This window comes from Mobula hypostoma, chromosome 19, assembly GCF_963921235.1.
Source record: "Mobula hypostoma chromosome 19, sMobHyp1.1, whole genome shotgun sequence".
Taxonomy (NCBI): Eukaryota; Metazoa; Chordata; class Chondrichthyes; order Myliobatiformes; family Myliobatidae; genus Mobula; species Mobula hypostoma.
In genome coordinates, this window is record NC_086115.1 from 64153845 (window position 1) to 64178100 (window position 24256).

General features: G+C 41.8%; 1 protein-coding gene across 2 annotated transcripts in view; it reads right to left on the minus strand.

Annotated features, from left to right (window-relative positions):
* The window catches only part of LOC134359103 (rab11 family-interacting protein 2), a 128686-nt gene that overhangs the window by 34843 nt on the left and 69587 nt on the right, over positions 1-24256 (minus strand). For both annotated transcript variants that reach the window (XM_063072053.1, XM_063072054.1), the window contains exons 2-3: positions 9884-10323; positions 5301-5763 (exon numbers count right to left, since the gene is read on the minus strand). In XM_063072053.1, coding sequence (XP_062928123.1) covers positions 5301-5763; positions 9884-10323 — 903 coding nt within the window. The remainder of the gene's footprint in view (positions 1-5300; positions 5764-9883; positions 10324-24256) is intronic.

The window sequence follows — 24256 nt, forward strand, 5'->3', positions numbered from 1 at the left end:
CCATTACCTAAATCACTGACAAACAATGTGAAAAGTAGCGGTCCCAATATTGACTCATGAGGAACACCACTAGTCACTGGCAGCCAACCAGAAAAGGCCCCTGTTATTCCCCTATCCATTTCCAGTAACGGCATAGGATTTTATCTTGTTAAGCAGCCTCATGTGTGGTACCTTATCAAATGCCTTCTGAAAATCCAAGTAAATGACATCCACTGCCTCTCCTTTGTCTACTCTGCTCTTAACTTCCTCAAAGAACTAACAGATTTGTCACGTAAGATTTCCCTCTACAGAAACCATACTGACTTTGACTTATTTTATCATTACTTTCGAAGTACCCAGAAATCTCATCCTTAATAATAGACTCCAACATTTCCCTAAACACTGAGGTTAGGCTAACTGGCCTACAATTTTCTTTATTTTGCCTTCCTCCCTTCTTAAAGAGTGGAGTGACATTGGCAATTTTCTAGTCTTCCGGGGCATTGCCAGAATCAAGTGATTCTTGAAAGATGGTGACCAATGAATCTGTTATCTCTTCAGCAACCTCTCTCAGGACTCTGGTCCAGGTGACTTATCCACTTTTAGTCCTCTAAGTTTGCCTAGCACGTTTTTTTTGTAATAGCAATGGCACTCTCTTCCGCACCCTGGTACTCATGGACCTCTGGCACACTGCTAGTATCTTCCACAGTGAAGAATGATGCAAAGTACAGAATTAGTTCACCTGCCACTTTTTGTACCCCATTACTACATCATTACTACCTCAATGTAACATTCAAGATGATTGTTGATACCTTTGAATTCTTCATACTGCCTAACTTGAAGTAGTGAAATTATTTCATTTGCACTCCTGGCAGTTTCTGGCATCTAAAAGCCTGAATACTTAAAATCGCAGTGAGCAAAACAGTTCTAAATTTTCTTAGTGCTTATTTCTCACCAACTGTCAGTGATGAGAGTTTTTTTCCTAGTAGATGAGATGTCAACCATGGCTGATAAGCCTCATCTGTCTGAACTGACTGGCCTTAAGGCACTAGTAATCCACCTTTGTCCCTTCTCCCATAAACAGAAAAGGTTCCACCGGACCTAGTAGCTAAGCCGCACCTGAAGGTTAGGAGCTGGACTTGGTTGTCAGAGGGTATTTGAGATGCATGCCATTGGGAGCATTGACTACCCTGGCTATGACAACATTAAGGAACCTCAAGAAAGTTAAGAATCCTTAAGAACTTTAAGGAATCTCCACTGCGTTGCAGCTATACTCACTCACAGGGAAGGCTTCGGGAGTAAGGCTCAAGGAAAAATCCGGAGCTGAAGTGACTAAGGCTGTCTTACACTGAGTTCAACACTGGCTCCTACGATGCCATTCTTTTGGATTCATCAGCTCCATGGAGAGGGGGAGCCGGCTGCATGGGCAACAGATTGCTCTCCATACCGTAGTCTCCTGGTGTGTGTATCTAGACAGCTAGGGTGCAACATCCATTGTAACCCTGATAAACAAAGGCTTGTCAATGACAAAAATTGATCCTTTTTGAACACAAGCATATGGAACTGGTGCTATTTTGAAAACAGTTTGCCCTAAGCATGGCATACTGTCTAACAGCTGCACAACTGCATGTGTCTGCCGCTGGTTCGAAATAGTTCAGCAACAGTTTCCTGTCCCAAATAAACCAAGAGAATCCAGCTATTTCTTTGATGAGTTTTATTCTTTATGTGTTGTCCCAAATAAGTTAGCTGTCCTGATTAACCGATGGGCCAATTAACCAGAATCCTCTGTATTGGAAAATGAACATTTGACACTAACCTGCAAGTCGGATGGCTGGAAACAAATCTTTCTGAAAATCGTTGATGGGAGATGGCCAGATCCCATTTTGTAGGTTCTTGATAAGTGGTATTAAACTCTAAGCTCTAAGTCTAAGTGCACAATTTTGTTATTCTAATTTGAGCTCAGTCGTTATTAAAATCATAATGGAATACAAAACTTGGGATGACATGTTGCAGCTTAACAAAGCAATGCTCAAGCAGCACAATGTGTATCATGTACAGTTCTTTCACTACCCTACAGGAAGTGTGAGGTAGCATTTAAAAGAATGAAGAAGAAATTCACTGGGCTATTGTCTGGAATGAAATGCTATAGTCATAAGATATTGAGTAGTCTGGGTTTATTCTCAATGGAACTTAGAAAGCTGAGGGGTGAGCTTAGAGTTTTTTGTAAAATTATCAAGGATACGGAGACAGTCCTTTTCCTTTGATACAAGAGTCCAAAGCTAGAGGGCATTAGTTTGAGGTGATAGAGAGAAATCTAAAGATATTCTGAGGGGCTACTTTTTTCTTCCACAGAGGGATGGAATCACAGGGAAAAAACTACCAGAAGTGATAGAGGCAGATACAATTAGACTAGTTAAAAGGAATTTTGACAAAAACCAGGATAATAAAGGAGTAAAAGGAAATGGGCAAATAGGACTAGTATTAGGAGGCATCAGGATAAGCTGAGTCTTAGAACTTGTTTTTGTGCCATTAAACTCGGACTATGATCCATAATGTTGGATCTGTCCACTATTCCCATCTCAACTCCTGTGGACTTGAATGCTTTAATAGCTACCTTCCATTAATTCACATTTTCCCATTATTTGACATATTATTTTAATGGATGTAAGCATCACTAGAAAAATTACCAATCTCCCAATTGCCCTGGAAGGTGGAGATGAACCACTTCCTTGAACTGGTTCTGATAAAGTTACCTGCTTTGTTGTTAGGTAGGTAATTCCAGGATTTGACATCAAAGTACCAAACCGTAACCTAAATAAATTCTACATCCCACAAAACATACAACTCTTACAACTTGACTGGTCAGTTCAATCACAGATAAATTATACAAACAGTTGTAGAAATATAGTATCCAAACAAATCATTAATAATACAAAGTGACTCCAAATGGATTAACTTTCATATGTAAAGAACGATTTCATTTGAAAATAAGGAAGACCCCTATGTAGTAAGAAATATTACTCCCCGTATATTCAGGAGTCTTTACACACCAGAGTTTTAACCTAGCACTGATTCAGAAGAAAACCCCTTTCATATAAACTAGAAGAAACACATTTGTAATCAAAACAAACTTCAAAATTACAAAGCATTTTTGGCTGAAAATTTAAAGAGTTTTGCTTTAAAGACAGAAAATGCTGTCTGTTATGATATTTCTTAAAAATAGCTCAAGATGTCGTCTCCTTGCAATGGTTCTTGAATTTTTCTGGGAGTCTGCTCGATGTCAGATATCAATGCCTTGTGGCTCAACCAGCCACTTAATCCTCTGCTTAGAGGACAAAGTATGCAGTAGTCTAGATCTTTGAACAAACAATTTAAGCCCATCAGCCACTTACCCAAGTTCACAGACATTTGGCAGTAAATTCAAAGCAATTAGCAATTTTCCATATAAATATCAACTATTTTAATAACTTGTACACTTAAAATAAAATTGGTGTATGCACATTTCCAGAAGGAGAAATTGATGTTCATGCCACCAGGTTGGAGGCTACCTAGACAGAATATGAGGTGTTGCTCCTCCAACCTGAGAGAGGCCTCATTGTGCCATCGTTGAGAATATTCAGGCCATCGTGACAAAACAGAGAAGTCTGTTGAACCCAGTTAGAATGGACACATAATTAAATCCAACCAGGTTTATTATAAGCAAGTAATGGGAAGACACCTTAAGAAGGAGGATTTAAATTGATGAATTACTCTGTCTTTCAAGAGATACCTCCTGGCCTGAATATTCTCAACATTTTTTTCTTAAATGTTTAAACATTCTCATTTCAGGGATTGAGTATCTTATAAACATGTTGAAATGCTGTAATAAATATACAGAATATTAGAAGAGAAAGGCCAACTATTCTATCCATCAAGAGACTTTCCACAGTTATTGATCTTAATAAGATCTTTTTTCACTTTATTACTTATAACATCACTTAGGAGCACCTTGCTGATGTCTGAATCACTTTACATTCCAGTGGTGACAATTCACAAACCTATTACTCAAACAAAGAACTCCAGTTGACAGTTTTCTTGCTAATTTTGAGTTTGTTTACAAGGGACCTGTGCTATGAAATTTCTAGCAACACACATCCAAGTTGCTGGTGAACGCAGCAGGCCAGGCAGCATCTCTAGGAAGAGGTACAGTCGACGTTTCAGGCCGAGACCCTTTCCTAACAGCAAAATTTTATTCACAAAGGGAATCAAAGGTTACGGGGAGACGGCTGGAGAATGTGTTGAGGGGGATGATAAATCTGCCATGATTGAATGGCAGAACAGACCTGATGGGCCGAGTGGCCTAATTCTGCTGTGTCTAACGGCCTTATGGCGTCAAATGTTGCAATTCCTATATTGATCATTTCCTTAAAGTACCTCCAATTACAAAATATTTTACTTCAGTTTTCCTTTGCTTGTATTACCTTCAGGTGTAAAAACCAAAAGGTGGGTACCATGCAAGTCTATTTATCACCATCTTATTTCAGTCCTTGAAACCTGGAAACTTATTATGAAGAGGTAACCTCTTTACGCATATTGCAATTTAGACTGACTGAATTAATAGACAATAAAAATTTATACCAAAGGCATAGCTTTACATCAATGTTTTGCAGGACCTCTACATAAATGGAGTGAACTGGGATTTAAATTTTATTCTCAAGTAGCAGCTGCATTTCTGCTTCGCAATTTACAGCATAAAGCTGTGGTTGTTTAGAAGGAAATATAATTGCAAAAAAAAAAGAAAAAGGTTGCTTTTCTGAATTTTATAACTCAGTAATTGGGGTATGTAGATGTGATCATTAGTAGAAAATATATTCTATTTTTTTCTTTAAAAAATGTCAAATAATTATTAACACAAATCCTTTCTAGCCATGTTGGTAGTGTGCCTGGTCTGTTCAAAACTAAAATCAATGAATCTTTAAAGATTAGCAGAACCTCCTAAAACCAGCCCTTTTACCACATCCAGCTCAAAATTAGTACATACAAGCATATACACCTGACTTTATTTGCATTAAAAATAGCCCAGAGACTGAACTTTATGATGGGTATAATGAAATTCTTGTAACATCAATTTCAAACTAAACTTTATGTTGTTATTTGGCTAAAGATAATACAAGTTATTAAATTTAATTTGCCATGTAGATTAACTTCAATCCATCAAGCTGCAAAACATTTATTAGAAATGACACAAATTGAATAAATGCCACAAACAGTAACACAGGAATAATTATGCAAATTGATGAATGAAGAACACTGGAAAAAAATGTTACAGAAAAGAGATTACTTACCTAGACATACTATCTGCTTTCAAGTCTGTGAAGAATGGATTTTTGGAATCAATTTCAAAATTGCTGTGAAAATTTTCAGAAAAGGGATTTAGCAGTTTTGCATCACTGAAACTTTCTGACTTCATGTTGGTAATCTTTTCAGGTTTTTTGACATCTTTCTTGCCAGTTACACGTGCAAAAAGACTAATTTTCTCTTTCTCTTTATCTTTCTTGGCCTCTTTCTTAATATCTGATAGTCTGTAACTTGCTGCATTTTTCGTTTCTAAACTACTATTTCTGATTTCCCATGAGTCACTGGTACTATCAAAAGGATTTTTACTTCTCGGTAATGTTGCGGCTTTTTGTGATGACTTTGTTGGATCAGTCCCATTCTTTGAAGCAGAAATTAGATCAAATTGATCAATCTTGGAAGTGTCCATGCTTTGCGATCGTCTGTGGGGCGATTTAGGAACGTAGTCACTTCCTGTAATGTTTTGAATTAGAAGGAAAAAATTGTAAATATTAACTATATCTGATTTAAAATGCACATCAGGAAAACGTTACTAGCTTACAAAGTAGTTCAGAAAGTACCTTTTAAATGGGGAGCACCTACAAGAAAATAAATCTTAATGAACAAGTTTTTAAAGATGGTACCTCTGACTACAAGTCCCCAAGACCATAAGATATTCGAAGAGCATTAGGCCATTTGGCCCATTGAGTTTACTCTGCCATTTCATCATAGCTGATCCAATTTTCCTCTCAGCTCCAAACTCCTACCTTTTCCCTGTATCTCTTTATGCTCTGAACAATCAAGAATCTATCAATCTCTGACTTAAATATACATAAAGGCTTGGTCTTCACGACTGCCCGTGGCAAAGAATTCCACAGATTCACTTCTCTGTGGCTAAAGAAATTCCTCCTAATCTCTGTTCTGAAAGGACACCCTCTATTCTGAGGCTGTGCCCTCTGGTCATAGATTTCCACTACTATAAGAAACATCCTCTCCACACCGACTCTATCGAGGCCTTTCAACATTCTGTAGGTTTCAATGAGATCCCCCTTCCCTCATTCTTCTGAATTTCAGTAAGTACAGGCCCAAACACTCCTCATACAATAATCCCTTCAATCCTGGAATCATTCTTGCGAACCTCCTTTAAACTCTCTCCAATGTCAGCACATCTGTTCTGGGACCCCAACTCTTCGTGATTTTCATAAATGACCTGGATGAGGAAGTGGAGGGATGGGTTAGTAAATTTACTGATGACACAAAGGTTGGGGGTGTTGTGGATCGTGCGGAGGGCTGTCAGAGGTTACAGCGGGACATTGATAGGATACAAAACTGGGCTGAGGAGTGGCAGATGGAGTTCAACCCAGATAAGTATAAGGTGATTCATTTTGGTTGGTCAAATATGATGGCAGAATATAGCATTAATGGCAAGACTTCTGGCAGTGTGGAGGATCAGAGGGATCTTGGGGTCCGAGTCCATAGGACACTCAAAGCTGCTGTGCAGGTTGACTCTGTGGTTAAGAAGGCATACGGTGCATTGGCCTTCATCAATCGTGGGATTGAGCTTTAGAGCCCAGAGGTAATGTTACAGCTATGTAGAATCCTGGTCAGACCCCACTTGGAATACTGTGCTCAGTTCTGGTTGCCTCACTACAGGAAAAACATGGAAACCATAGAAAAGGTGCAGAGGAGATTTACAAGGATGTTGCCTGGATTGGGGAGCATGCCTTATGAGAATAGGTTGAATGACCTCGGCCTTTTCTCCTTGGAGCAACGGAGGATGAAAGGTGAACTGATAGAGATGTACAAGATGATGAGAGGTATTGATGGTGCGGATAGTCAGAGGCTTTTTCCCAGGGCTGAAATGGCTAGCACAAGAGGGCACAGTTTTAAGGTGCTTGGAAGTAGGTACAGAGGAGATGTCAGGGGTAAATTGTTTTTTTTTAAAACGCACAGAGTGGTGACTGCGTGGAATGGGCTGCCGGTGACAGTGGTGGAGACAGAAATGATAGGGTCTTTTAAGAGATTCCTGGATAGGTATATGGAGCTTAGAAAAATAGAGGGCTATGGGTAAGCCGAGGTAGTTCTAGGGTAAGGACATGTTCGGCACAACTTTGTGGGCCGAAGGGCTTGTATTGTGCTGTAGGTTTTCTATGTTTCTATCTTTTCTTTGATAAGGGGCCCATAACTGCTTACAATACTCCAAGTGAGACCTTACCAGTGCCTTATGAAGCCTCAGCATTACATCCTTGCTTTTATATGCTAGCCCTCTGGAAATGAATGCTAACATTGCATTTGCTTTCCTCATCACTGAATCAACCTGCAAGCTAACCTTTAGGGGATCCTGCACAATGACTCTCGAGTCCTGTTACACCTCAGATTTTTCAATTTTCTCCCCACTTACAAAACAATCTACGCTTTTATTCCTTCTACTAAAGTGCATGGCCATACACTTCCCTACACTGTATTCCATCTGTCACTTCTTTGCCCAGAAAATGAATCACTCTATCACATTAACTATCATGGGAGAAGCCAGAGAGTGGTAGTAGAAGGCTACCACTCTGACTGGAGATCTGTGACTGGTGGTGTGCTGCAGGGATCAATGTTGAGTCTGTCGTTGTTTGTCATTATTTGTCATCTATATCAATGATATGGATGATAATGTGGTAAACTGGACCAGGAAATTTGAGGATGACACCAAGATTGGGGGTGTTTTGGACACTGAGAATGGCTATCAAAGCTTGCAGTGGGATCTGGATGAGCTGAAAAATGGCAGATGAAACTTAATGCAGACAGGTGTGAGGTTTTGCACTTTTGGAGGACCAAAGGTGAGTGCTAGGGCACTAAGGTGTGTAGTAGAACAGAGGGATCTGGGAAAACAGATCCATAATTCCTTGAATGTGGCGTCACAGGTAGATAGGGTCCTAAAAAAGCTTTTAGTTTATTGCCCTTCACATATCAGTGCTCTGAGTACAACAGTTGCAATGTTATGTTGAAATTGTACAAGATGTTGGTGAAGTGTAATTTGGAGTATTGTGTCCAGTTGTGGTCACCTACCTACAGGAAAGATGTAAATAAAGAGTGCAGAGGAAACTTACAAGGATCCCACTGCGTTCTGTGCAATGGCACTCTGTGACCCCAAGACCCCATGTGGTTCCAACTGTAACATATAAGGCATTTGGACAGGCTTGTACATAGATGAGAGGAGTTTGGGGGGGCTATTATCAGGGTACAGATAGTTGGGATTAGGTAGAAGACCGGGTCTGCATGGACTAGATGGGCCAAAGGGCCTGTTTCTGTGCTGTAGTCCTCTATGACTCTATCTTGCTGATACTTGAGAACTTGAATTGTAGGGAAAGCTTGAATCGGTTAGGACTTTATTTCCTGGAACGTAGAAGACTGAAGAGTGATTTGATTGAGGTATACAAAATTATGAGGGGCACAGATAGGGTAAATGCAAGCAGGTTTTTCCCACCAAGGTTGGATGAGACTACAACTAGAGGCCATGGGTTAAGGGTAAAAGGTAAAATGTTTAAGGGGAACTTCACTCAGGGGGTGGTGAAAATGTGGAATGAGATGCCAGTGCAAACGGTGTAGGTGGGGTTGATTTCAACAGTTAAGAGAAATTTGGATAGATACATGAATGGGCGGGGTATGCAGGGCCATGGTCCGGGTGCAGGTCGTGGGTTGAGGCAGATTATTGGCTCGGCATGGATTGGCTGGGTTGAAGGACCTATTTCTGTGCTGTAGTGTTTTATGACTCTATAACTCTATCTTTCATCCTTGAACATTATATGTCACAGTTTTCTTTGCTGACCTTAACCTTAAGTATCTTCTGGGCACAAAGTCACCAATTTAAAAAAAATTTCTGCTGGTTTTAAATATTTTCAATGCATCTTTTGGTACTGCAAATTCTCCTGGTACTACAACCATATATCACTAACATACCATTGCTGACTCCATGTTAATGCTGATATATCATTATACATTTTGGTATATTTTCGTTGGAATCCGTGATCTGGAATCCTCCACCACTATCTTCCTTAAGGTGTTTTATAAAATCCACTTACTTGACTGATCTCTTGGTCAATTTGCTTATCTTTTAGTTCAGTACCTGCTTTTATTTCAATTAATTCACTTTTACCAGTAAGCAGAAATTGGCTTTGCTTCAATGCTCTCTCAAATGTAATTGGTGCATAAACCAACCAGATGTCTGCACAAACCAGATTAATAATATCCAATGACATGAAATCCAAAAATCGTCTTTAGTCTACTTTCATGACACACCTGCATTGTAAAACAGTGGCTCCATCAACAGAGCTAATCATTACATACTATGGCCAAAGTAACTTCAGTTTTAATCAGTTTAACCAAATTAAAACTGTTCATAACACATATTTCACGATATTGTTGGGTATGTTAATAACAGTTATTATTTTTATTATTACCATTTTTTTTACCATTATATGTCTAAATAAAATTTCATTCAAGTTCATTCTGTAAGAAAAAACTAGCTACATAAGGAAGCGCTAAACGTTAATAGAAAAACTCAAATTTATATTTACTCAGAATCTCAATATTTTGTATACAAACATACCCCTTTCTTCTCTTACATCAACTGCTCCTGAAGGAGGTTTGTAATCCACATGGCCCAAGGTATTAGATTTAATTTTTTCCAGTGATGGATGGGAACCAGGTAAATCTGACATTGATTGTGCAGATGATAGTCTTTGTGGTCCCAATAGGAAGCTCTTTTTTGGCTTTGACTTTAGTTGTTTATCCATTTCCAATGCTTCTTGATTAGGGTTAGCAGACGTGGTACTTGGAATAATTGCAGACGAATGATCACAGAACATGGCATCAGTTTTTCTTCCTTTCATTTTGTCCTTCAGTTTCGCGAAAGGGGATCTGGTTTTGTCTTTCATGGAAAGATCAAACATACTTGCAGTCATGTTGTTTCGCATGAACTGGATGCAGACTTGGATCGCTCCTCTCTCTTTTGATTTCTTTCCTGGTTTGGATTCTAACTTGAACCATCTAAATACAGAACACAGAGCCTGTTAGGATTTGATGGAAATAGAAAATATCAACTCAACCTGCAATGTAAAATCATTTCCATAGCAAGTTTAAAGGTGGTGCAAACGTAACCTCTAAAACTGCAATAACTATGAGCAAATGTGGTGATGAATCACCACAGAGGAGGAAGATTGAAAATCTGGGTGAGTGGTGCCGTAACAACTCAATGCCAGCAAGATCAAGGAGCTGATTATTGAATTCATGAGGAGGAAACCAGAGATCCATGAGGCCAGTCCTCACTGAAGGATCAGAAAATTTAAATTCCTCGGTATTATCATTTTGGAAGGCCTGTCCTGGGCCCAGCATGCAAAGGCAATTATGAAGAAAGCACAGCAGCACTTCTACTTCCTTAAGGAGTTTGTGAAGATTAGTATGACATCTAAAACTTTAACTAACTTCTGTAGATGTGTAGTGGAGAGAAATTAGGAACATCGATACCCTTAAATGGAAAATCCTAAAAAAAGTAATAAATATGGCCTAGTCCATTATGTGAAAAGCCCTCCCCACCATCGAGCACATCTACCAGAAGTGTTGCAGGAACATGGCATCAATCATTAGGGTCATCCACCACCTAGTCATGCTCTCTTCTTGCTGCTGTCATCAGGAAGGTTGTACAGGAGTCTCAGGACTCTCACCACCAGGTTCAGGAACAGTTACTACCCCTCAACCATCAGGCTCTTGAACCAAAGGGGGAAAACATTTCATTCAACTTCACTTGCTCCTTCATTGAAATGTTCCCACAGCCCATGGACACTTTCAGGGACTCTTCATCTCATGTTCTCAATATCTATTGCTTGCTTGCTTGTTTGCTTGTTTATTTATTTATTATTTCTTTCTTTTTGTATTTGCACAATGTGTTGTCTTTTGCATAGTGGACGAACGAAAGTTCATGTTGGTGTGTTCTTTCATTGATTCTATTATGGTTAATTTTCTATTGTTGATTTATTGAGTATGTCCACAAAAAATGCATCTTGGAGTTATATATAGAGACACATATGTACTTTGATAGTAAATTTACTTTGAACTTTGGTAGATGCAAATAAGTAACATGCGTTCCTTTAGTTCACAGTAAAATATGCAGATCCCCTCCATATACAAGAGATGTCGTGGGCTACTTTTCAGAAACAGATGAGGTGCTAGTAAATCAAGGGATTGCTGAGAGCCCCATGGCTAGGACAATTTACCTTGGAGTTTATTTTATGAGCTTGCTAATGACATTAGCTAGATATTATTACATCTTCACCTGAAGAAAGTTACAAACCCTAAATTTAAGAACAAATGCCATGGAAGGTTGAGGCTCTCCTTTGGTCAGGGACAACCATGGACATTGTGTTCCAGCTGTCTAAATATACACAAGCCAGTACAACATGGAGAGCAAGTTGTTGCCCATGCAGCAGGCTCCCCTCTCTGCACCGATTATGGATCCAAAGGAATGGCAGAGACCAATATAATTTGGCACCACCGGCTTCGCAGGAGTTGCCAGTCTGTGTTGAACTTGACGTCGGGACTCCAGTGCCAGATGTTTCCTTGGAGTTTACTCCCAAAGCCTTCCTCACGAGTAGGTACAGATACAAGTCAGTGTAGGTTTGAGATTAGAGTTTTCCTTTCCAATCACAGCTGACAAGCTCAATCTGACCAAAGGCATAGAAGGTACATATTGATAAAACATAGACCACAGAAAACCTATACAGCACAATACAGGCCCTTCGGCCCTCAAAGTTGTGCCGAACATGTCCCTACCTTAGAAATTACTGGGCTTACCCATAGCCCTCTATTTTTCTAAGCTCCATGTACCTATCCAAAAGTCTCTTAAAAGACCCTATCGTATCCACCTCCACCACCGTTGCAGGCAGCCCATTCCACACACTCACCACTCTCTGAGTAAAAAACTTAAACACCTGACATCTCCTCTGTATCTACTCCCCAGCACCTTAAACCTGTGTCCTCTTGTGGCAACCATTTCAGCCCTGGGAAAAAGCCTCTGACTATCCACACAATCAATGCCTCTCATCATCTTATACATCTCTATCAGGTCACCTCTCATCCTCTGTTGCTACAAGGAGAAAAGGCCGCATTCACTCACCTGTTTTCATAAGGCATGCTCCCCAATCCAGGCAAAATCCTTGTAAATCTCCTCTGCACCCTTTCTATGGCTTCCACATTCTTCCTCTAGTGAGGCAACCAGAACTGAGCACAGTACTCCAAGTGGGGTCTGACCAGGGTCCTATATAGCTGCAACATTACTTCTTGGTTCCTAAATTCTATTCCATGATTAATGAAGGCCAATACACCGTATGCCTTCTTAACCACAGTCAACCTGTGCAGCTGCTTTGAGCGTCCTATGGACTCAGACCCCAAGATCCCTCTGATCCTCCACACTGCCAAGAGTCTTACCATTAATACTATATTCTGCCATCATATTTGACCTACCAAAATGAACCACTTCACACTTATCTGGGTTGAACTCCATCTGCCACTTCTCAGCCCAGTTTGGCATCCTATCAATGTCCGACTGTGACCTCTGACAGCCCTCCACACTATCCACAACACCTCCAACCTTTGTGTCATCAGCAAACTTATTAACCCATCCTTCCACTTCCTCATCCAGGTTATTTATAAAAATCACGAAGAGTAAGGGTCCCAGAACAGATCCCTGAGGCAACACTCACAACACGCTGGAGGAACTCAGCAGGTCGGGCAGCATCCGTGGAAACGATCAGTCAACGTTTTGGGCTGGAACCCTTCGTCAGGACTGAAGAGGGAAGGGGCAAAAGCCCTATAAAGAAGGTGAGGGGAGAGTGGGAAGGTCCCTTACTCCTCCAGCGTGTTGTGAGTGTTGCTTTGACCCCAGCATCTGCAGAGTATTTTGTGTTTAAGATCCCTGAGGCACACCACTGGTCACCGACCTCCATGCACAATATGACCCGTCTACAACCATCCTTTGCCTTCTGTGGGTTAGCCCGTTCTGGATCTACAAAGCAATGTCCCTTGCATCCCATGTCTCCTTACTTTCTCAATAAGCCTTGCATGGCGTACCTTATCAAATGCCTTCCTAAAATCCATATACACTACATCTAATGCTCTTCTTTCATCAATGTGTTTAGTCACATCCTCAAAAAATTCTATCAGGCTCGTAAGGCACACCTGCCCTTGACAAAGCCATGCTTACTATTCCTAATCACGCAACACACATAAAAGTTGCTGGTGAACGCAGCAGGCCCAGGCAGCATCTCTAGGAAGAGGTACAGTCGACATTTCGGGCCAAGACCCTTCGTCAGGACTAACTGAAAGAAGAGCTAGTAAGCATAATATACCTCAAGTGTTCATAAATCCTGCCTCTCAGGATTTTCTCCATCAACTTACCAACCACTGAAGTAAGACTCACTGGTGTATAATTTCCTGGGCTATCTCTACTCCCTTTCATGAATAAAGGAACAACATCCGCAACCCTTCAATCCTCCGGAACCTCTCCCGTCCCCATTGATGATTCAAAGATCATCGCCAGAAGCTCAGCTATCTCCTCCCTCGCCTCCTACAGTAGCCTGGGGTACATCTCATCCGGTCCCAGCGACTTATCCAACTTGATGCTTTCCAAAAGCTCCAGCACAACCTTTCTTAATATCTACATGCTCAAGCTTTTCAGTCTGCTGCAAGTCATCCCTACAATCACCAAGATCCTTTTCCATAGTGAATACTGAAGTAAAGTATTCGTTAAGGACCTCTGCTATTTCCTCCGGTTCCATACACACTTTCCCACTTGATAGGTCCTATTCCTTCACGTTTTATCCCCTTGCTCTTCACATACTTGTACAATGCCTTGGGGTTTTCCTTAATCCTGCCCGCCAAGGCCTTCTCATGGCTCCTTCTGGCTCTCCTAATTTCCTTTTAAAGCTCCTTCCTGTTAGCCTTATAATCTTCTAGATCTCTACCATTACCTAGCTCTCTGAACCTTTTGTAAGCTTTTCTTTTCTTCTTGACTAGATTTATTACAGCCTTTGAACACCACAGTTCCAGTACCCTACCATAACTTTACTGTCTCACTGGAATGTACCTATGCAGAACTTCACACAAATATCCCCTGAACATTTGCCACATTTCTTCTGTACTTTTCCCTGAGAACATCTGTTCCCAATTTAAGCTTCCAATTTCCTGCCTGATAGCCTCATAATTCCCCTTACTCCAATTAAACACTTTTCTAACTTGACTGTTCCTATCTCTCTCCAATGCTATGGTAAAGGAGATAGAATTGTGATCACTATCTCCAAAATGCTCTCCCACTGAGAGATCTGACACCTAATCAGGCTCATTTCCCAATACCAGATCAAGTACAGTCTCTCCTCTTGTAGGCTTATCTACATATTGTGTCAAGAAACCTTCCTGAACACACCTAACAAACTCCACCCCATCTAAACCCCTTGCTCTAGGGAGATGCCAATCGATATTTGCGAAATTAAAATCTGCCATCACAACAACTCTGTTATTATTACACCTTTCCAGGGCCTGTTTCCGTATCTGCTCCTCGATATCCCTGTTACTATTGGGCGGCCTATAAAAAACACCCAGTAAAGTTATTGACCCCTTCCTGTTCCTAACCTCCTCCCACAGAGACTCCATAGACAGTCCCTCCATGACGTCCACCTTTTCTGCAGCCATGACACTATCTCTGATTAACAATGCCACCTCTTTTGCCTCCCTCCGGTGTCCTTTCTGAAACAGTTAAAACCCGGCACTTGAAGTAACCATTCTTGTCCCTGAGCCATCCACATCTCTGTAATGGCCACAACATCATAGCTCCAAGTACTGATCCACGCTCTAAGCTCATCCACTTTGTTCACAATACTCCTTGCGTTAAAATAGACACATCTCAAACTTTTTCCATTTGTGAGCCAACTGCTTCTTCCCTACTCTCTTCCCACCCCCCAACAATTCGAGTTTAAACTCTCCCCAGTAGCCTTAGCAAACTTGTTATGCATTATACAAGAAAAGTTACTGGAACACTACATGGAAATTTTAAATAAGAGAATAAAGCAAGAGAAGTAACTTTTGTTTCAAATGATGGACATATTATGGACCAACAATTTTAACTATTTCATAGAATAATGATGATGACATTGAGAGTAATGAGTGAAAAGAATGAAGATAACATTCGCAGGTCGATACAGCTTACAATATAGTCAGCTCTTTTCATAAAGTAGAAAACAATTTTTAAAGTTCAGCTGGCTTAAGAATTTGTACCTTGTTGTTTATCATTTAGTTTCTAGTCTTCTATTGACAATGTCTTCAGTTCAACCTTCAGCTAACAGATACCAAATAGTATAGAGGGCTTCCAGACCGTTCGAACTGACCGGAATTGCACTGAGAGCGGTAAGCGCAAAGCAGGGGGGCTGGCGGTTCTGGTAAATAGCAGATGGTGCAATCCTGGGCATATTACAATCAAGGAACGGATCTGTAACCCGGATATTGAACTTTTTGCTGTTGGACTCCGGCCATATTATTTGCCAAGGGAAATCTCGCATGCAATTGTGGTTGTTGTGTACATCCCTCCCTCTGCCAACCCGACGTCGGCGTGTAACATCATTTACACCGTCATAGCCAGATTACAAACCCAGCACCCGACTGCCCTGATTACCATCTCGGGTGACTTCAACCAGGTTACCATGGCTAGAACACTGCCCAACTTCAAAGCAGTATGTGAGCTGTACAACCAGAGAGGAGAGGACTCTGGATTTGATGTACGTTAACGTTAAGGATGCACACAGCTCCTCACCCCTCCCCCCACTAGGAAGGTCAGATCACAACCTGGTGCATCTAAAACCCTGCTACGTGCCTCTGGTGAAGAGTAAACCTGCAACCTCGAGGACAGTGAGGAAATGGTCGGAGGAGGTTTATGAGGCGCTTCAGGGTTGTTTTGAGGTGACAGACTGGCAGGCACTCTGTGAGCCACATGGAGAGGATACTAATGGGCTCACAGAATGCATCACGGATTACATCAACTTCTGTGTGGACTGCAATGTTCCGACAAGAACTGTCCTTCGTTATTCAAATAACAAGCCATGGGTGAGAAAGGACATTAAGGACATCCTGAATGCTAAAAAGAGGGCGTTTAGAGATGGAAATAGGGAGGAGCTGAGGGCAATACAGAGGGACCTGAAAGCCAGGATCAGGGAGGCTAAAGACAGGTACAGGAGGAAGCTTGAGTGGAAACTCCAGCAGAACAACATGAGAGAGGTCTGGAGGGGAATGAGGACCATCACTGGGTTCCGGCAAACTAGCAACAGAGGAGCTGAGGGCAGTGTGGACAGGGCCAACGAACTTAACTGTTCTTTAACAGATTTGACATTGTGACCCCTACCCATCCCCCACATGAGCCATCTGTTGTCGGCCCCCAATCAACACATGTTCCACTCTCCCCTCCTACCCCTCCTCACAGTCCCCTACCCTGCTTTCATGACTATATCCCACCCCCACACAAAACCACCACGGTGATCTTCACGGCTGAACAGGTGAGAAGACAGCTGAAACGTCTCAACCCAAGCAAGGCTGCAGGACCAGATGGTGTCAGTACCAGGGTGCTCAAAGCCTGTGCCCCTCAGCTATGTGGAGTACTTCGCCATGTATTCAACCTGAGCCTGAGGCTCCGGAGGGTTCCTGTACTGTGGAAAACGTCCTGCCTTGTCCCTGTGCCGAAGACGCCGCACCCCAGCGACCTCGATGACTACAGACCGGTGGCATTGAAGACCCTGGCAGACTTGTTCTGGAGCTGCTCCGGCCTATGGTCAGGCCACACTTAGATCCCCTCCAGTTCGCCTACCAGCCCTGACTAGGGGTTGAGGATGTCATCGTCTACCTGCTGAACCGTGTCTACGCCCACCTGGACAAGCCAGCGAGCACTGTGAGGGTCATGTTTTTTGACATCTCCAGTGCGTTCAACACCATCTGCCCTGCTCTGCTGGGGGAGAAGCTGACAGCAATGCAGGTGGATGCTTTCCTGGTGTCATGGATTCTTGATTACCTGACTGGCAGATCACAGTACGTGTGCTTGCAACACCGTGTGTCCAACAGAGTGATCAGCAGCACTGGGTCTCCACAGGGGACTGTCTTGTCTCCCTTTCTCTTCACCATTTACACCTCGGACTTCAACTACTGCACAGAGTCTTGTCATCTTCAGAAGTTTTCGGATGAGTCTGCCATAGTTGGATGCATCAGCAAGGGAGATGAGGCTGAGTACAGGGCTACTGCAGGAAACTTTGTCACATGGTGTGAGCAGAATTATCTGCAGCTTAATGTGAAAAGGACTAAGGAGCTGGTGGTAGACCTGAGGAGAACTAAGGTACCGGTGACCCATGTTTTCATCCAGGGGGTCAGTGTGGACATGGTGGAGGATTACAAATACCTGGGGATACGAATTGACAATAAACTGGACTGGTCAAAGAACACTGAGGCTGTCTACAAGAAGGGTCAGAGCCATCTCTATTTCTGGAGGAGACTGAGGTCCTTTAACATCTGCCGGATGATGCTGAGGATGTTCTATGAGTCTGTGGTGGCCAGTGCTATCCTGTTTGCTGTTGTGTGCTGGGGCAGCAGGCTGAGGGTAGCAAACACCAACAGAATCAACAAATTTATTCGTAAGGCCAGTGATGTTGTGGGGATGGAACTGGACTCTCTCACGGTGATGTCTGAAAAGAGGATGCCGTCTAAGTTGCATGCCATCTTGGTCAATGTCTCCCATCCACTACATAAAGTACTGGGTGGGCACAGGAGTACATTCAGCCAGAGACTCATTCCTCCGAGATGCAGCACAGAGCGTCATAGGAAGTCATTCCTGCCTGCGGCCATCAAACTTTACAACTCCTCCCTTGGAGGGTCAGACACCCTGTGCCAATAGGCTGGTCCTGGACTTATTTCATAATTTACTGGCATAATTTACATACTACTATTTAACTATTTATGATTCTATTACTATTATTTATGGTGTAACTGTAACAAAAACCAATTTCCCCTGGGATCAATAAAGTATGACTATGACTATGTATTGCTACTACTGCTGCTATATTAAAATCTGTTCATCAAGAAAGGCAGCTGAAACAAATTTTATTTTTGGACTAGATGGACTGATTAGCAGAATATATTACTAGCAGCCAACCACATACACTGGTTAACTGGCACACATTGGGACCAGTACATTTTGGTCCAATTAAGTTGTTGCTGCAATGAACCGAAGTTTCATGAAAATAGTTAAAAAGGTATAAAAAAGACAAACTGAATAACAAATTATGTATTTAAATGAAGTACAGAACAAATTAGAACACAATCTGGAAAGGTGTAATAATAAGAGGGTTGTCGTGGAGGGAGATATTAATTTCCCAAATATTGATTGGCATCTCCCTAAAGCAAGGGGTTTAGATGGGGTGGAGTATGTTAGGTGGGTTCAGGAAGGTTTCCTGACACAATATGTAGATAAGACTATAAGAGAAGAGGCTGTACTTGATCTGGTATTGGGGAATGAACCTGGCCAGGTGTCAGGTCTCTCAGTGGGAGAGCATTTTGGAGATAGTGATCACAATTCTATCTCCTTTACCATAGCATTGGAGAGGGATAGGAACAGACAAGTTAGGAAAGCATTTAATTGGAGTAAGGGGAAATATGAAGCTATCAGGCAGGAACTTGGAAGCATAAATTGGGAACAAATGTTCTCAGGGAAATGTACGGCAGAAATATGGCAAATGTTCAGGGGATATTTGTGAGGTGTTCTGCATAGATACGATCCATAAGACAGGGAAAGGATGGTAGGATACAGGAACCGTGGTGTGTAAAGGCTGTTGAAAATCTAGTCAAGAAGAAAAGCTTATGGAAGGTTCAAAAAACTAGGTAATGATAGAGATCTAGAAGATTATAAGGCTAGCAGGAAGGAGCTGAAGAATGAAATTAGGAGAGCCAGAAGGAGCCATGAGAAGGCCTTGGCGAGCAGGATTAAAGAAAACCCCAAGGTATTCTACAAGTATGTAAAGAGCAAGAGGACAAGACATGAGAGGATAAAAATAATCAACGGTGACAGTGGAAAAATGTGTAAGGAACCGGAGGAGATAGCAGAGGTACTTAATGAAAATTTTGCTTCAGTATTGCTACGGAAAAGGACCTTGGCAATTGTAGGGATTACTTACAGCGGATTGAAAAGCTTGAGCATATAGACATTAAGAAAGAGGATGTGCTGGAGCTTTTGGAAAGTATCAGGTTGGATAAGTCACCGGGACTGGATGAGATGTACCCCAGGCTACTGTGGGAAGCGAGGGAGGAGATTGCTGAGCCTCTGGCAATGATCTTTGCATCATTAGTGAGGACAGGAGAGGTTCCAGAGGTTTGAAGGGTTGCAGATGTTGTTCCCTTATTCAAGAAAGGGAGTAGAGATAGCCCAGGCAATTATAGACCAGTGAGTCTTACTTCAGTGGTTGGTAAATTGATGGAAAAGATCTTGAGAGGCAGGATTTATAAACATTTGGAGAGGCATAATATGATTAGGAATAGACAGCATGGCTTTGTCAAAGGCAGGTCGTGCCTTATGAGCCTGAATGAATTTTTTGCGCATGTGACTAAACACGTTGATGACAGTAGAGCAGTCGATGTAGTGTACATGGATTCCAGTAAGACATTTGATAAGGTACCCTATGCAAGGCTTATTGAGAAAGTAAGGAGCCAATGGATCAAAGGGGACCTTGCTTTGTGGATCCAGAATTGGCTTGCCCACAGAAGGCAAAAAGTGGTTACAGACGGGTCATATTCTGCATGGAGGTCGGTGACCAGTGGTATGCCTCAGGGATCTGTTCTGGGACCCCTTCTCTGTGTGATTTTTTATAAATGACATGGATGAGGAAGTGGAGGGATGGGTTAGATGACACAGAGGTTGGGGGTGTTGTGTATAGCGTGGAGGGCTGTCAAAGGTTATAGCAAGACATTGATAGGATGCAAATCTAGGCTAAGAAGTGGCAGATGGAGTTCAACCCAGATAAGTGTGAGGTGGTTCATTTTGGAAGGTGAAATATGACGGCAGAATATAGTATTAATGGTAAGACTCTTGGCGGTGTGGAGAATCAGAGGGGTCTTGGGGTCCGAGTCCATAGCACACTCAAAGCTGCTGGGCAGGTTGACTCTGTAGTTAAACAGGCATACGGTGCATTGGCCTGCATCAGTCATGGAACTGAATTTAAGAGCTGAGAGGTAATGTTACAACTATATAGGATCCTGGTCAGGCTCTATTTGGAGTACTGTGCTCAGATCTGGTCACCTCACTACAGGTAGGATGTGGAAACTATAGAAAGTGTGCAGAGGAAATTTACAAGGACGTTGCATGGATTGGACAGCATGCCTTATGAGAATGAGTGAACTCGGCCTTTTTCCCTTGGAGCGGCAGAGGTTGAGAGGTGACCTGATAGAGGTGTATAAGATGATGAGAGGCATTGATCGTGTGGATAGTCAAAGGCTTTTTCCCAGGGCTGAAATGGCTAGCACGAGAGGGCACAGTTTTAAGGTCCTTAGAAGTAGGTACAGAAGAGATGTTAGGGGCAAGTTTTTTTCCCCCGCAGAGAGCGGTGAGTGCGTGGAATGGGCTGCCGGCGATGGTGGTGGAGGCAGATACGATAGGATCTTTTAAGAGACTCATGGAGTACATGGAGCTTAGAATAATAGAGGGCTATAAGTAACCCTAGGTAATTTCTAAAGTAAGTACATGTTCAGCACAGCATTGTGGGCTGAAGGGCCTGTATTGTGCTGTCGGTTTTCTATGTAATACTACTACAGTACCATAAAACTGTGTATCATTACCAGTGGGGGAATTCATCCATATCACATTCTTTTAATTGTCAATCAACAAAATCAGCACAGACACCTAGTGCAGATAATGGACTGCCTTCATACAATACTGCTGAGGATTGTATCCTTCAAATCTTCATATTCATTGTAACACTGAAGATGATTGTTGATATCTTCAAATTATTCATAAGTCCTAACTTGTGGAAGTAGTGAAATAGTTTCATTTTCACTCCTGGCTGTTTCTGGCATCTATCACTGCAAACAATGAAGAGGCATGCGAAGGCAAAGGGAACTCAAGAGATGGAGTTGGAGCTGTGCTGGTTGGAGTGAACAATTTGGAGGGGACAAGTCGGGACAGATGTTCTGATGCCTGTCCAGCTGGCCTGGGTATGAGGATGGACCTCTTTAAGCACTGAGCTGATTTGGAGAGGTTGAGAATGGCTTCTTTGGCAGCGAATTACTGGTGGCGTATTCCAGGCCCACAGCAAGGTGCCACGGTGAGGCCTGGGTCCTATTGCGAGGTACAATATACTGTTTGGACAATCTAAATGCTGGCCCAGATTGGAAGGCAGGGTGTCAGGTGAGGTTGGATTGCTCTGCGCGCCAAGCCGATTTGAAGAGGCCGAGAATGGCTTCTCCGGCCATGGAACCTAGGCTCCGAGTGATTTGCCACAGTGGGGTCAGGTCCTAGTGTGAGGTTTGGACAATTTAAACGCCTGCCCAGATAGACTGGGGGCTCAACTCTCCTGTGAGACTGCCCCCAGCTGTGTGTTTTGTGTCTGAACTTTGCGGTGATTTGCCCCGCTAATGTAATGAACTGAATCCAGAGGCTTTGGGCCTACTCTGGGCTGTTCTGGAAATTTGGATCCAAGGACTCAGTCTGGTTTGGAGTTCTGTTTTTATTGCTCACTTCTATTGTTTGCACGAATTGTTTTGTATTTATTTCTTCTTTCTCTGTGGGTACTGCAGGTTGGTGTTACTGTGGCGACCCACTTTCTGGCACCCACAAACTGGCTCACGAAACAGCGCGCGCAGGCAGAGGGCCGGCAGCAAAAAGGGCGCCAGGCCATCTTCACCAGCAGGGGGAAAATCCCGCGCGCAGAAAGGGTCTGGGAATATACATTCCCCACAGTAGTCCTGCCCAGGGAGGGCGGGAACGGGAAGGCTTTAAAGCGGGCCGCGAAGTTTGAATAAATCTCTTTCATCGCAACTCTAACTCACCGACTCCGTGTGGTTATTCTAGCGCTGTGTGTAGCACATCGCTACATTACTTTATTAAAATTGAGTTCTATCAGGTCCTTGTTTGTGACTGCCTGTAAGAAAACCAATCTCAAGGTTGTACAATTTATACATTCTTTGATTATACATGCACTTTGAATTGTTTGAATCCTTTTGACTTTGAACCCAAGCCTTAATGCTTGAAGCTGCAGTGAGCAAAACAGATCTGAATCGTCTTACTGCTTATTTTTCGCCAACTATCAGTGACAGAAATCACTACTTTTTGAACACAAACAACTGATGCTATTTTAAAACTGCTTGCTCTAAGCACAGTGTAGCATCTAATGGCCACATAAGTGCACACAATAAACGTTAGTTAGTAACTGTTCGGCAATAGTCTCCTATCCCAATTAAATGGAACAGTATCCCAAATAAATGAAGGGAATCCTAGCTATTTTCTTGATTAGTTTTTGGTCTTTAAGAGTTGTCCCTAATAAGTGGCTGCCCTGATTAACTGATGGCCCAATTAACTGGAATCCATTGTATATTGCATTTGAAATTAAAGGTTACACTCAAATAATTTTGTTGTTAAAAAAAAAATCACATTAGGTATATATAAAAAAAATTATATTCAAGCTCTATTATCCAAATGCAAAATACTTTCAATCCTAGAAATAAAACAAAGATGGAAAGTGGCAGAAATACTTAGCAGGCCTAGCTGCATCTGTGGAGTGAAGAGAGGAGCTGTTTCCAGTGAAAGACCTTTGAATAGAAAGATGTTTTATGTTGTGTATTATAATACCCTAGTCCTTCACATAACCACTCCAATATGTTCTTTTTAATCCCATAATACAATGAGATCCATATGCAGACCAATATCTCAATTTCCTTTGCAATAATATTGTTTTTTGTTTCAGTGTCTATTTGAAGATGTACAATTTCAGAATAATGGGACACAGGCCAAATTCATGAACTTCAGGAAGTTATCATAGACTTTGAACACTATAATAAATTTCTTTCCAAATTGAGTGCAGGGTTGGAGCTTGGTTATATTGAGCTATGGGGCTGGATACAATTGCATTCATTTTGATAGAGCACTGACTTAGATTGAAAGAATAAGTGTTTTTTTCCTCATAATATTCAATCCTTTAACTTACTAAAAAAACAAAATTTATTTAAATTTTAATCAAAATTTCAGCAGATTTTAAATGTCTCTCATTACTGAACACATTAATAAAGAATTTAAAAAGGTCTTTGATACAAGACTGCCATCAGGCACTAAATTTAGGGATATTCAAAGTGGCTTAAAAATCTCACAACATACATAGGAAACTATAATATTTACAGGCATAAGAAGTGGAAGAATGTTTTGGATAGTGGATAAAGTTCTTGAAAGCAAAAACAACTGTTAAATTAGCCGACTTTCTTTGGATCCCAGAGCAGAAACATTAACCATTTCTCTTTTCACTAATGCTGCTTAAGCTTGAGTGTTTCCAGAGCTTTTTCTTAAATTTCAGATTTCTAGCATCTGTGGTTTTAAAATATTTTGTTCAGTTTCCCTGTTTGTTTCATTGTATCCATGTTTCTTAAGGTTGTCATAGCTGTGGGAGTTTGTGGGGATAAGCTCCCACTACCTAAAAATGCTCTCAACTCAAATAGCCTCTGACAAACAATTCCAGCTCCTGGCCTTCATGTGTAGCTTAGACACTAAGCTCAGTGAAACCATTTCTACTGACAGGAGAAAGAGCAAAGGTGGGCTACTGGTACCTTAAAACCAGTTGCTTCGGTCAGATGGGGCACGTCAGCCATGGTTGGCAGCTCATCAAAGTAAAAGCAAAAGACTGGGCATACAAGGAAGCCAAAGCTAGAGGGA